The following is a 14859-nucleotide window of genomic DNA, read 5'->3' as shown; positions in this document are numbered from 1 at the left end:
AATAAAATTCATTCTTCTCTTTTGACTAACAATAAATATATTTTTTTACAAGCAAAGTTTAATTATTCGTTACTCTTATAAGAGATTCAGATGCACTTTTAGCATTTAAAATGCATGTGTAGACTAAAAGAAAAGGGTGAAAGAAAATTAAATACGCATAAAGTGCTGTCTAGATAATTAGTCTCTTAAGACTAATTATCTAGATAGATAAGAGATTGTGAGAATAATAATACTGAGATAATAGATTATGAAATAATTATTATAAAAATCTCCAATTATTATTATATTACATAAATTATATAAAAGATTTGTGTAAAATTATGTGAAACGAGTATATGGATGCTGTTCGCATTCCGCGCCATCTACTGTCATGACGTCAAACTAATCGCGGATCGAACGGTTTTTTCCGAGGAGCCGTTTCGCTCTAGATATATATATATATATATATATATACACATATATATACATACAGTCGCCTTTTTGTTTGCGTTCCCTCTTGACAGTTAGGGCCATGTACGTTTGAAAATTCGATGTATGTAACAGATTTAATGGCTGCTGGAAGGTCGTGAGAGGACAAGTTCGCATGAGCCAGCGGCACACTCGCGTTTTTCGTGTGCCTTTCGTTTTAGCGCGCGTTTCAACGCCGCGACTCAACCGCGATTAATAGCACGCCGACCGTGTCGGATTTCGATTTATTTGTCATCTTGCTAGGTAAGCCCGAGGGATCGCTCTTCGGAACACCGCGATGTTTGATCATCGCCGTGAATTTCTTTCCGAATCTTTTACATCGCATATAACGATACTTTCTGACTGACAAATCCTTCAACTATTACTTTTCCATTGTATAAATCACATCTGCAAACTTATTGTGTTAAAAGTAATCACGGAGAGGAAGCGATTGTAACAGTCTTAACATTGTTACAATCGCGTTTCAATTTTTAAGTATGTTTTGAAAATTATTTATAAGAAATCACTGTTGAAATGGAGGAAATCTGTTATTGACAAAAGATTTTGTTGGAAAATCCAATTTGATTATATGTTTTTTTATCGAGCATTGTCTGATCAGAGAGTAGATATCAAATGACCTGTATATTGTAGTCATGCACTATGTTATATTTATTTGATTTGTCAATGTAGCAATTAGTATATACTTTTTATATTAGTGTACTTTTTATATTAGTTTAATCTTACTTTCTATATGATAAAGAGGAAGTCCCAAGTGAGTCATTCTTTTAGGCAAGTTAATCAATCATGGAACAAGATACAGAGTATGTGAAATTGCCTTTGGAGGAGCGCTGTGCACACAAGGTATACAATAGTATTAATTGTATTTTATATTAAAATATTTGTGATATTTGTTGCTTTTTAAAATCTAGGCAAGTTGCATTTTTATCAATAAGTCTATGATTTTGACCATTTAAATACTGCAGAAGTATTTAAAGATCACTGAGTGTCAAGAGTAACATGAATCTAATTATTCAATTTATATAAATACATGCATTTATTGACTGCGCTACTTTTATGTCCAAATAATGTCACATATATTATATTACATTAGATATGAATATTGCAAGGGAGAGGAAACTGTGCTATATATATGTGTATAACTGTGTATATATATTAAATAAAATAAATAATAATCTTTGTGATGATGTGTAGTCTTGGCGCGCACGTTTACATGGATATGAGGAATGCGTGAAGACATTCCAGTGCATTGATGATGAAAAATCACCAGAGTGGAACAAGTATATGGGTTTTATCAAGAAGTTTGTGGTGGATAGCAATGCGGCTGCACAGGAGAAGGGCTTGGAAGCAACCCTAGCTTTCGTAGAGAACGCTACAGTAGCCGGCAAGATAGTCGCCGAGGTGATGAATGGCATTGTATCCAAATGCATCGCTGCGCCTAAGGCTAAAACAAAGGAACTGGCTGTGCAAATCACACTGATGTATATCGAGATTGAGAAATATGAGGCGGTGCAGGAGGAGCTACTGAAGGGCACCGATGCAAAGAATCCGAAAATTGTTTCAGCGTGCATCGCTACCTTAACGCTAGCACTTAAGGAGTTTGGACCAAAAGTTATCAATATGAAGCCGTTAATGAAGAAGATGGGAAATTTCCTCGAAGATAGGGACAAGACAGTGCGAGAGGAGGGTAAGGCTATGGTGGTAGAAATGTATCGGTGGATAGGCGATCGTTTGAAGCAGCAACTGAATACGTTGAAGCCAGTGCACATCACGGAGCTCGAGGCGGAGTTTAACAATTTCGGTGACGAGAAAGTAATGCCCACGCGTTACCTACGCTCGCAGAAGCCGAAAAATATGAGCAAGAATGGTGACTTAGCGGCAGGAAGCGATAACAACGGCGAGGATGAAAACGAAGACGCAGATGGTGCTTCTATCCCGGATATAGATCCTTACGATCTGTTGGCGCCTGTAGATATTTTGTCAAAACTACCGAAAGACTTCTACGAAAAAGTCGAAGCAAAGAAATGGCAGGAGCGAAAAGAAGCGCTGGAAGCGCTCGAAACGCTCGTTAAAAATCCGAAATTGGAAAATGGTGATTATGGCGATGTTGTGAGAGCCTTGAAGAAGATTATCTCAAAAGATAGTAATGTAGTGGTAGTCACACTAGCGGGGAAGTGTCTAGCCGGCCTAGCTACAGGCTTGAAAAAACGATTTCAGCCGTACGCCACTGCTTGTCTACCCACTGTACTAGAAAAGTTTCGTGAGAAGAAACAGACGGTGGTGCAGGCGTTGCGGGAGCTCGCCGACGCCATTTACGAGAGCATCAGCATTGATCTTATCCTTGAGGACACTTTGGCCGCTTTGGAGAATAAGAACCCAGCTGTAAAAGCTGAGACGGCCGCTTACCTGGCTCGATGTTTCGCACGCACGCCACCGGCCAATCTCAATAAGAAACTACTTAAATCATATACCAGTGCATTGCTGAAGACGCTAAACGAGCCGGATCCAACGGTGCGCGACAACTCGGCGGAAGCGCTTGGCACGGCGATGAAATTGATTGGCGAAAAGGCAATGATGCCGTTCCTCACAGACATCGACAATTTGAAGATGACGAAGATTAAGGAGTGCGCCGACAAGGCAGTGATACTAGTAAAAATGACGGGTGGTACGAAGCGACAGGAACGACCTAACACCGCTCCGGCCAAAGTGGAACAGCAACAGGTGAACAAAGTGAGCAAGGACAATTTGAAGAATGCTAAATCGAAAAGAGCCCATACCGCGACAAAGAAGTCAACGGCCAAGAAACCTGGTAGCGCTTCATCAGTCACAAATGTAGCTTTGTCCGCAAAGAAAGCGGTACGGATAGAAAGAAATTACAGTCCAGAGGAAATTGACGAAATGGCGGCGCAACTTTTGCCGACCGAAATAATTACTGGTCTTGTGGACAGTAACTGGAAAACACGTCTGGCCGCAGTTACGCAGCTATCGGACACCATTAAGATGATGGATTCGACAGAAGTATCGGCCCAGGTGTTTGTTCGCACTCTCGCGAAGAAGCCTGGCTTTAAGGACACGAATTTCCAAGTAAGAATGCCATTTTTAAATTTGATTTAGAGAATTTAATTAATGATAAAATTTGTTTTATTGATTTTAGAGGCAATTTTAAGTTTTTATTTTGATCATTATTAAAAACTAAAAAATATTTACATTTGTATGTAATTTCAATTCCTGATATTGAATTAGATATCGAATTTATTCAAGAATTGTATATTTCGTTATAATTCATTGCAAATCAAATTCTTTGAATCCATTTGCGAAATATTTACATCTATTTCTATTTTCAGGTACTGAAATTGCGCATAGAAATTGTCAAATATCTGGCGGAGAATCATCCTTTTACGGCCACCGTTGCCGAATACTGTCTTATGGATATCGCAGAAAAATTAGCAGATGCGAAGAACAGTTCGATCGCTATAGAGACCTTGCTAGCAATCGCCGAGGCTATAAGCTTCGAGTATGTGACTGATGAAATAGTAGCGTTTGCATTTAATCAAAAAAATCCGAAAGTGCAGCAGGAGACACTATTATGGCTGTGCCGTGGACTCACAGAGTTTGGTTTGTAATGCTTGGTTTAATTTATAAGAAATAGAAGTATAAAATAGATATAAGATGCCTTGATGATTTTCTTCAATATTACGTCTACTTTAATTAAAATTTTTTTCATGATTGCATTAAAGTGAAAAATATAAAATAAACAAAATGTCAAATTTTTATTAGTGCAAAATCGATCGAAATATTTTACGAAATATTTTAAATATTTTAGGTTGTAGTCTCAACATCAAATCAATCATTGAGAATATCAAGAAGGCAGTAGGGGCGACAAATCCCGGCGTACGCACCGCCGCGATTACTTTGATAGGCACTTTATATCTCTATATGGGCAGACCGCTGTTGACATTCTTCGAAAACGAGAAGCCCGCGCTGCGACAGCAGATTGAACAAGAATGCGAGAGGCGTAATGGCGAAACGCCTCCGACGCCCATTCGCGGCGCCAAGGCTGGAAAGGTTAATACTATCGCTGGCGAGGACGAGGACGAGGACGCAGAAGAATCGTTGTCGGAGAAGAGAGTAAGCGGGAGCGAGCCAGAGCTCAATGAATTAATTCCGCGCGTCGACATTAAAGATCAAATCACTGAGGCACTGCTAGCCGAATTGGCCGACAAGAATTGGAAAGTGCGTAACGAGGCGCTGCAGAAAGTGAATATTCTCCTTAGTGAAGCGAAGTTCATCAAACCGACTATCGGTGATTTGCCACAGGGATTGGCTCTACGTCTCGTAGACAGCAATAGCAAGATCGCACAAGCAACTCTAGGTTAGTGTATACACTGTAATTTTTTTATTAACTGATAATACAATTATTTTATTGTATATTACTCAGCTATATAATTAATAAACTAATGGTAATTGAAATAATTATTAATCATTGTTGACAAAATTACTAATTATAGATTGGCTTTACAAACTATAATTTCTTGAATTATATCATGTAAAACCTTTTATATCTTTATTAACATAAAAAACATTTGATAATAAATAATTCAATAATTCAATTTTATCAAATTTTGTCTTTAAATATGCTTTCAGGTATATGCGAAATGTTGGCAACGGCTATTGGACCGCCAGTCAAACAACATATTCGCGCTCTGTTTCCCGGCTTTCTACAATGTCTGGGTGATAGCAAAAATTGGATTAGAACAGCTGCCATCTCCTGCATCAACACATGGGGAGATCAGTGCGGTTGTAAAGAGTTCTTCGATGGCGAGATGATAGGAGATGCTCTGAAAACGGGCTCGCCAGTGCTGCGAATCGAACTATGGAACTGGCTGGCGCAGAAATTGCCTTTGATACCGGTGAAACAGATTCCCAAAGAGGAACTTCTCGTGTGTCTTTCCTACTTATATACTAATCTAGAAGATCGCAATTCGGACGTACGAAAGAACGCTCAGGAAGCTGTTCTTGGATTTATGATTCATCTCTCTTACGAAGTTATGGCAAGAAACACCGAAAAACTGAAGGTATTTACATTTGAATTACATGATGTTTTCTGGTAGATTTTTTAATTTTGTATAAAGTGTGGATTTTTTTTATTTAAAAAATATTTTAATGTAATAATTTTTAAGTCAAGAAATTGAAAATTTCAGAAATTAAATTTTGAAAGTATAACTACAAATAGATAATAGATATATATAAAATATAATAAATATACAAATATAATAGATATATAAAATATAAATATATAAAATATAATAAATATATAATAAATATATAAAATCATAATTTTTGTAGCCAGGGTCACGGACGGTGGTAATTGCCGCACTGGACAAAGCTCGTCCCAGTTTACCTATAAAACCTCTACCCAAGAAAGAACCTTCAGACGACAATATTCAGAAGAGTGGCGCAAAAGGTGCAAAAGTTGTGAAAGTGGTTAAATCGGTAATGAAATCTGGAATATTGATATATAATCTAATAATTAAGCTTATAAATTTATTTAAATTCGAGTATATTACTCATTATTTTTATCTATTTAATACTTTCTTTTAACTTTAATTATATTAAACTATCTTTATACCAATTTTTTTCTGTTTTTACGATATATTATTATTCGTTTATTATTCCAGAAGGGCGGATCATCAAAACCAGGCAGCGCTCGTAAGAAAGATGATGATGTAGATAACAGTCCTCTGCTGGTGGTCAATAATTTGAAACATCAACGTGTAATTGATGAGCAAAAGTTGAAGGTGCTTAAGTGGAACTTTACCACGCCTAGAGAAGAATTCGTTGAGCTTCTAAAGGATCTTATGACTGCAGCAAATGTCAACAAGACTTTAAGAGCAAATATGTTTCATTCTGATTTCCGATATCATTTAAAGGCTATCGAAACACTCACCGAGGTAAATATGTGTATTTGGATTAATATGTTTATATGTGAGAAAGAAACAATGATTAGTTATGAAACAATGATTTAGTAGTTCTATAGTTTATCAATCAATTTTTATTTATATACTAGATTTATATATTAAAAAAGAATGAATATAATCTCTCTTTTTTTATATTTAATTATGTGTGTGTAAATATGGCTATTAAAAACGATTATATAATATTTTTATTTTATATATATATATATATATATATATATATATATATATATATATATATATATATATTGTAAGTATAACATGATTCCTAATCCTATTTGTACTTTTATTAGGATTTACCTGGGAATAGCAAAGCATTGGTATCTAATTTGGACCTCATTCTCAAATGGTTGACATTACGATTTTTTGATACTAATCCTTCTGTGCTTTTGAAAGGATTGGATTATTTACAATTGGTTTTTAATATGTTAATTGAAGATCAATATCACATGCTGGAAACAGAGGCAGCATCGTTTATTCCCTATCTTATTATCAAAGTATGTTACTAAACATTTATTTTTCTATTCTATTTTTATAATTAGATACGTAATATGTTAGTATATTATATTCGTTATATTGATCAATAGATAGGCGATCCAAAGGATGCTGTACGTAATGGCGTACGAGCTTTATTTAAACAAATTGCTCTAGTATATCCCGTGAGCAAATTATTCTCATATGTGATGGAGGGTTTGAAATCAAAGAATGCACGACAGCGAACAGGTTAAAATCTTAGATTTTTATTATAAAATTCATAAAAATTGTAGTAAGTTGAGTCAATTAAGAACGTGTTGCGGTTGCTTTACAGAATGTCTGGATCAATTAGGCTCGCTAATTGAGAATTATGGAGTTTCTGTTTGTCAACCCAGCCCTTCTGCGGCATTAAAAGAAGTCGCGAAGCAAATAGCGGATCGCGACAATTCCGTTCGCAACGCCGCATTAAATTGCATTGTCCAAGCCTACTTCCTACAAGGAGAGCGTGTATTCAAGCTTATTGGTCAGGTACGCGCGACTGAATTTAAGTAATCAACAATTTAACACAAGATGAGAGAAACATAAATAGATTGTTGATGTAGATATCGGAGAAAGACAGGTCGCTCTTAGACGAGCGAATCAAGAGGGCGGCGAAAAATCGGCCCACAAAGTCTGCATCCTCTACGAGACTCTCCACGCCCACAATCGCGACTTCTAGTCCGCCAACAGACGACATGGAGGCGGACTATGAAGAGGAACAGGAAGAAATTCCCGAGCCAATGGAACCAGCGCCAGAGCTGTGAGTATTTTTTTTTTATACGATATTACAAAATTACTGCTGATGTCGTTTTCATTAAGAAAATAAGAACTCTGTTATTATTAATTGCAGTTATACATATACAATTTTATTTTATTTCTTTCTTTTTTAAAATTTTAAAATTTTTATAATTGTACTTTTTCTTTAAAGATATATTTGTTTTATTTACGATGCAGAAAATATAAAGTCCACTTAAAAAGGATAGTTTTAATTTATTATTATTATTATTATTATTATTATTATTATGTGCTTCATATGTTTTAATAGAGAAAAAGAATTACAACAGAACGAGTTGATAAAATTGTAAAAATTGCTTTAATAATTGTAATAAAATATCAGTTAGATTTAACAGTAAAATCTCAAAAAAAATGTGTAATTACATATTACGTTTTTATAATTAGGTTGATAATTTAGAATCAAAGATTCATCTAGAATGAAAGATTACATGTATAACACATTTATAATCTTTTGATAACTTTTCATAAAATAGAAGAAAATACAGAGTAGAGAATACATGCTATGTAGAGACATTTAAAATCTAGAAATTGTTTAAATATTAATTATCATGTAATGATAATCTAATTATTATTATTGAAACAATATATATTTATACACTACATGTCTTAATAATAATTATTATTTATTAAATAATCATCATTATTTAAATAACAAATATTTTAATAAATAAATATATGTATGCATATGGTGTATATATATATATATATATATATATATATATATATATATATATATATATATATAGTATACATTTTAATTTTTATTTTCTTAAGTTTTATTAGAAAAAAAATCATATTATCTTATCTCAGAATTATTTTATATTAAACGATCATTATTGCTTTCATGCAAAATATAATTTTCAAGTTACTCACATCTGCATGTGCTTCGCTTTTAACATGCCTTTCACAGGACACATGCTTCGAGCACTACTGATAATAATGAGGACGATCAAGTGTCTTCTGCGGTCATACAATCCGAATCGCCTTCAAAATCGGGACAAGAAATTACCAACGATTACGCAACTGACGATGCGAAAACGTTTGTTATTTTTTTTTAATCATTTACATAACTATATCTGTGCGCGATACGCTCTAATAACATGGTACTGGGAATATAGAATTTTTCATGATATATTCTGTTTACATTAACCATCAAACTATCATTTGTACATCATCCATTTTAATTGCACTTTTTCTTTCTTTTTGTTTTTTTCCTAACTTTCTCTCTCATCTTTCCTTTTTCTTTTCCTTCTAATAATTTGAATATACATCTGTTTTGGTTTAAAATTAGAAGTGCACCTGAAACGAGCGGGTTTTATGTTATGCACAATATTCAATATTTTAGAAAGTTGTTATTAAATTATAATTTTTATATAAGAAAAGAAGCATATAAGAGAAAAAATAAACTTTTATATATATATATATATATATATATATATATATATATATATAAATTATATCAAAACTTTGAGTCTTATATACATAAATAAATATATATGTATATTTGAAAATATATACCAAAATATTTTTATCTCAGAACTCTGTGTGTAAAACATTATTATAATGATAATACTCTTTTGTGTATTTGTGGAAGTGTGAATGGTAATTAGAGATATAAGTAGCTATAAAATAATGAATATTGTTGTACATATCTGCTAGTAATATAATTTAAAATTTCAATTTATATGCGTTATTTTTATAAATTTTAATTTTATCGATCTATTTATAAAGAATGCTTTTTTTCCAGAAATTCTCCTACTTCAACTCAACTAAAGGTTCCCTCTGGTCCATTTGGGCTGGACATGGAATTCCTGCAGAAAATTGAAGGTCCAGTAAAATGTTGTAATCCGGTACTTGTAGAACTTAGTTTATCAGATTTGAATGAACCTCCAGTGAACATGTTGAACCCACCCAAGATACAGTAAGTTAAAGTTTAATGAGAAAATTAATATCGAAATTAGATTAATAGATATTAATTAAAATATAATTAATGTATTATTTATTTATTTAATTAAATCATTTATCTAACTACATCATAATATTTAAACTAGTGCAATATACTATTAATATTCATTAATATTGGTTATATATTGAATTGAAATATATAAATGAAGTAATTATCATATAAATAATCAATATATAAAAAAAATTAATGTTATCTATAAATTATTGGTATTATGGGATAAGATACCTACATGTTATAAATTAAATATTTTCTTAAATAAATTAATAATTTTTTATGTCGAAATTTTTTAGGATGATACCGATTTCGCCACCGAAAATGTTAGTATCGAAGTCGTCGTCTGTTGTATCACCTGCTACTACTAGTAGTAAGGATGATACATTAGAGCGTAACATCTTGTCTATGGCCAGTATGGACTTGCTCACTGCAATACAGTCCATGAATGCAATTGAAAATGTTCGTATCTATTGTTTTTAATATCAAGAAAGATTTTTAGATTTTTGGAAAATGTGTAGTTATTGATGCATTGTAGGTTTTTAAAAATCTACTTTGCATCAACATAATTAGAATTGCTACACCAAAAGTCCTCTTTGGTCCACGAATTGAAAAAATTATAAAATAGAAAATTTTTTATTTTAAGAATCTCAAAGCTTTTTTTCATGTATATGTATAGGTACTTATATAATATTTATATAATACTTCTACATTACAGTTATTAAAATCCCATCAAGCAATTAGCTTGCAATCTAAGGAGGACAAATTCATCGGATCGATAAACATGCAATTGAAGCTATTACAGACATATCCGTTACGTCAAGAAAATGCGGATGTGTCGAGAGGTTTTAGAAATACATTCCTTATTATACTCGTGGTAAGTACTGTTACTTCAAATGTATATTATTTTACGAATTATATATTTTAACTAGCAATTTTAATAACACATTTAAAAACATTAAAATACATTGTATCAGTATAAAATATTTTTCTCTAATATATAAGAGATGTTGATAAGAAATTTTGATAAATGATTTTATTAAATCAAAATTTTAAGCATTTTAACAACATTTTAATGCAAGCTTTTAGTCAAATTTATTAAATATATTAGTAAGATTTTAGAAATATATTTGTGCATTGAAGATCTTAATAAATATCAATTAGAGATTTTAATAAGAATTTTTCTTTTCAGTTTTATGATACTGGATTTCTTGGAAAAAATGTACCTTTTATCCACTTAAAAGAATTGGTAGATCAGATGATAAGCCTGTTGGCCGAGAACAAGCTGGAGCATTTAAATCAGGCTGGAGCATATTATAGGGTAATCAATAACATCATGGTGAAAATTATCGACAATTCTAATCACACCACTATCATATGGTAAGATCAATTTGATAAATTTATCTTAATTTCTTTTATATGCTTATTTTTTTATTGCATTCGTTTCCAGTGTATTGATCAAGCTACTTCATTCTTGCGCCGAATCGAACGTTCCTTCAAAGTATGAGGAACTAGTAATGAAGTGCTTATGGAAGATAGTAAAAACAATGTCGAATTGGGCCGCTGATTTGGATTACGATACAATACTTTTGGAAGTACATCGTTTCCTTAAGGTCATAAGCTTCTTATCTGTGCAATGTTTGATTATTGAAATAAATGAGATTGTATTTCATAAAAAAATTATTTTAATAACTATTACTATTGGACAATTTTTTATTTATTATTTTAATTTCTAAAGATTGGTTATATATATAAAACTTTAATTTTTACAGGATTATCCCACTACATGGTGGAAGAAGCGAAAGTCCGATACTCCATTACGGACAGTCAAGACAGTTCTTCACAGTATGACCAGAGTAAAAGGCAGCTCGATACTTAATCACTTGACGTTAATAAACAACACTAACGAATCTGAGTTACATGCTTACTTAATAAGATTAATCGCGGTTAGTTTTTCATTACTTTATATATATATATATATATATATATATATATATATATATATATATATGTTCCATTTTATGAAAAAATATAGATTACATTACATTAATTATATCATTAACATTGAATTATTTATTACGTATAGATATCAGATAATAGATAATGGAAATTAATTAGCGACGTTTGCCTTACACAGAGCCTTAAACCGGATGAGATTAATGCCACAGCGAAAGTGATGCCCAAATCCAATAATGCGGGAAGGACGCAGAAACACCTGTCAAAGTCTACACGTCAACAATTAGCGGAAATATTTAAGAAAATTGGATCAAAAGAGCACATGCAGGAAGTATGTATACACATACGAAAATAATTTTTTTTTTTAATGAATAGGATAAATTTTAAAAATTGTCAGAATTACAAAATATTTTACACAGAATATTTACACATATTTTTTCTTGCTTCTACCGTTTTAATTCAAAATAGTCGATGTGTATATCTTATATATTCTTTTTCAATCTTTTAATAATGTTTTTATAATTGAATATACATTTTTAAACAGTGGTTTGATTTTTTTTTATAGGGCTTAGTACAATTGTATGATTTCAAACTTCAATACCCCGAAGCTGACGTACAACCGTTCCTGGTCAAGTCTCATCAATTTTTCCAAGATTTCATAGAACAGGGACTGAGAGAGATTGATCAAGCGCGAAAAAATCAGAACATTTTGTCGCAAGCTAACAATCAATATTCTATGGGTAAGTAATAGTAGTTAATTTCATTAATTAATTTTCGCGGATATAAGATATTAATATAAGATATTAATAAAGATATATTGTCTCTTACCGATTTAATACATAAATAAAGATAAAATAGACACTATATAAAAAACAGATTTTTGAATCTGTAAAGAACAGAATTTTGAAATCTTGAAATTTGACATAAATTAAATAATACAGAAACCACCGAGTCTCTAGCAGCAGTTTCCGACGAAAAAGACATGATGGACCCGATGTACAGGCTTGAGAAACTCCGAGCCCTCGAAGCACAATGTAGAATGACCTCTTCTCAGTCGAATCCACCATGAACGATCATGCGTATAAAGTATATTAATTAGGTAAGCGACATGATACATATACATATATGTGTGTAAGACAAGAAATATTTGTCTGAAATCTTTATTCGCGTCTCTTGAAACAATCGATTCCACCGTATTTTCCATCGCTAATTATTTTCGATTGAAGCGAGTCATTTTGTGTATAAATGTTTTTCTTCTTTTTCGTACGAGACAGTCTGATTACTTATTCTCGATGAATTAATATCGGTCATTTGTCATTAATTTATCGTTAGCAGAAGACTTGAACAAATGTAGAACATAATAATATAGCTGCGCCGTTAGATATATACGCTACATCGAACAGACATTGTACATCGTAACGATCCAGCGTTTTATATTACGTTTACACAATATAATAATAATGTTGCGTGCGTGTTAATGATGAATATGTTCTGTCTATCCTCAGCAGTTATGTATAGTTAATAATAATGTTATTATTTACGTAAGATCTCGAATATGTAGTCCGGTGTACCCGGTGCAGGTATATATACGAAGTTTGCAAGATTCCGCGAACATCATATTGTATCGTGCGCAATCTGATTTTATTTTATGTTGTTTAACTTAAGATTTTGCATTGTCCTCTGAATAAATTTGTTCTTTTTTTTTTTCAAAACGAGATCAGTTTCGATATCATTACATTCAACACATTCGATATCATTGTTATTTTTGCGAAATCTTCTATTCTAGGGAAGGACAAAAGCTTTTGGATAATGTGTCATTAAATATCTTCGATACTTTGTATTATTCGGATTTATCGGAAAATTGCATTTAAGAAAAAAAAAATAAATTTTGCGCGTTAACATTAGATGAATCCTGTAATTTTGCATGCAATGCAAAAACATATTATTAATTTTCAGATAGATATCAACGCGATTTTTCATATCCGCAATATCTCGTCGCATGAAAGCGAGAGATCTATAATGATTTATATCTATTAAATGATTTTATTCAAAAATTCTGCTCTTATAATCCAATTGCAAAAATATTAGAAATATTTATTTCCATTGTGGAGAATAAGTTTCGTATTTTTACATGGAAAACAAAATAAAAAAAAACTTGAGGTTTCGCGAAAATAACAGCGATGTTTTATTTATTGAGACGCAAAATTTTATCATATCCCTCTCAGTATTTATGGAGATAGCATCGCTCGATGTAATAAAGTGACGTTGAGTCGTAAAAAGCTCATAACTAAAAAAAAAATTTTTTAAGTTAGAAAAATTAGAAACGTAAATCTTCAGGTACAAAAAAGAAATTGTTCATATTGAATATTCAACTAAAAGTTTCAATATCGATATAATTTTATTTAAAAAAGTCTCGAGCAATTTTAATATCTTGATTATAAATGAACGAATTAAATCTCACGAATTAACAAATTATATACGTATTTTACTGACAATACTACAATTTTACATAAATTAATCGTCCATTACGAATTAACTTATGATAAATTAAATTATATGTTATTTATCTTAATCACATAAATTCTAAAAATTATACAAATTATATAAATTAATTATTATACTACAAGTATAAAGTATTTGTAATAAACGAAAAATACACACATATATACACACGCACAAAATACGATTATTAAAGTTATAATGCAGTTATTTTTTTTATTGTATTAAATTATCATTGTAGAGATACTTATGATTAAAAAATTTTTAAGTTACAAGTTTTTTATGGCTCGACAATGAAAAATGTATTCATCATTTCTATTATTGATCCTGAAAAATAAATAGAAGACTAGAAGAGAGCATAGCTAATGACAAAAAAAAATAGAATGTGCTTTACTATCTGAATATCTTATGAGTATATGACTCAAAATTGCTATATTTGAGAACATACCGCATTTTCCGAAAACTTATATTCTGTAGTGTAAATAGAACATGTATATATATGCACTAATAAAAGTGATATTCGACAAAACTGTATGACAAAACATATGTCACATAAGGAAAAAAAACTTGTGTATGGACACAAATTTTTGAATGTTTTTTTTTTTTCGTCTATAATACTCCGTATCAATTTGTTTTGTGTATGTTAATGTTGGATTTCGAAAATTATAGTTTTAGAAAAACATTCTTTTGTTGACGTTT

At 31.5% G+C, this 14859-nt stretch overlaps 1 protein-coding gene across 4 annotated transcripts; it reads left to right on the top strand.

The window, feature by feature from the left end:
• Positions 1–488: 488 nt before the first annotated feature.
• Positions 489–14689, top strand: LOC126854767 (protein mini spindles). 4 transcript variants are annotated; one of them, XM_050601792.1, is made up of 22 exons: positions 489–711; positions 1237–1308; positions 1660–3549; positions 3810–4080; positions 4289–4837; positions 5110–5540; positions 5812–5958; positions 6144–6416; positions 6734–6937; positions 7028–7163; positions 7249–7442; positions 7517–7713; positions 8659–8787; positions 9496–9669; positions 10005–10167; positions 10424–10582; positions 10898–11085; positions 11156–11318; positions 11478–11651; positions 11843–11992; positions 12227–12401; positions 12603–14689. In XM_050601792.1, the coding sequence occupies exons 2-22, from the start codon at positions 1252–1254 to the stop codon at positions 12728–12730; spliced, it is 5952 nt and encodes a 1983-aa protein (XP_050457749.1). In that variant the 5' UTR covers positions 489–711; positions 1237–1251; the 3' UTR covers positions 12731–14689. The 4 variants fall into 4 exon arrangements, with proteins under 4 accessions (XP_050457749.1, XP_050457750.1, XP_050457752.1 ...); XM_050601793.1 differs by having other exon boundaries at positions 1208–1308; XM_050601795.1 differs by lacking the exon at positions 8659–8787.
• Positions 14690–14859: the final 170 nt, after the last annotated feature.

The sequence above is a fragment of the Cataglyphis hispanica genome, chromosome 14 (assembly GCF_021464435.1).
Source record: "Cataglyphis hispanica isolate Lineage 1 chromosome 14, ULB_Chis1_1.0, whole genome shotgun sequence".
NCBI classification, from domain to species: Eukaryota; Metazoa; Arthropoda; class Insecta; order Hymenoptera; family Formicidae; genus Cataglyphis; species Cataglyphis hispanica.
Note: the sequence above shows the minus strand (reverse complement) of the source record. Positions and strands in the feature narration are given on the sequence as shown.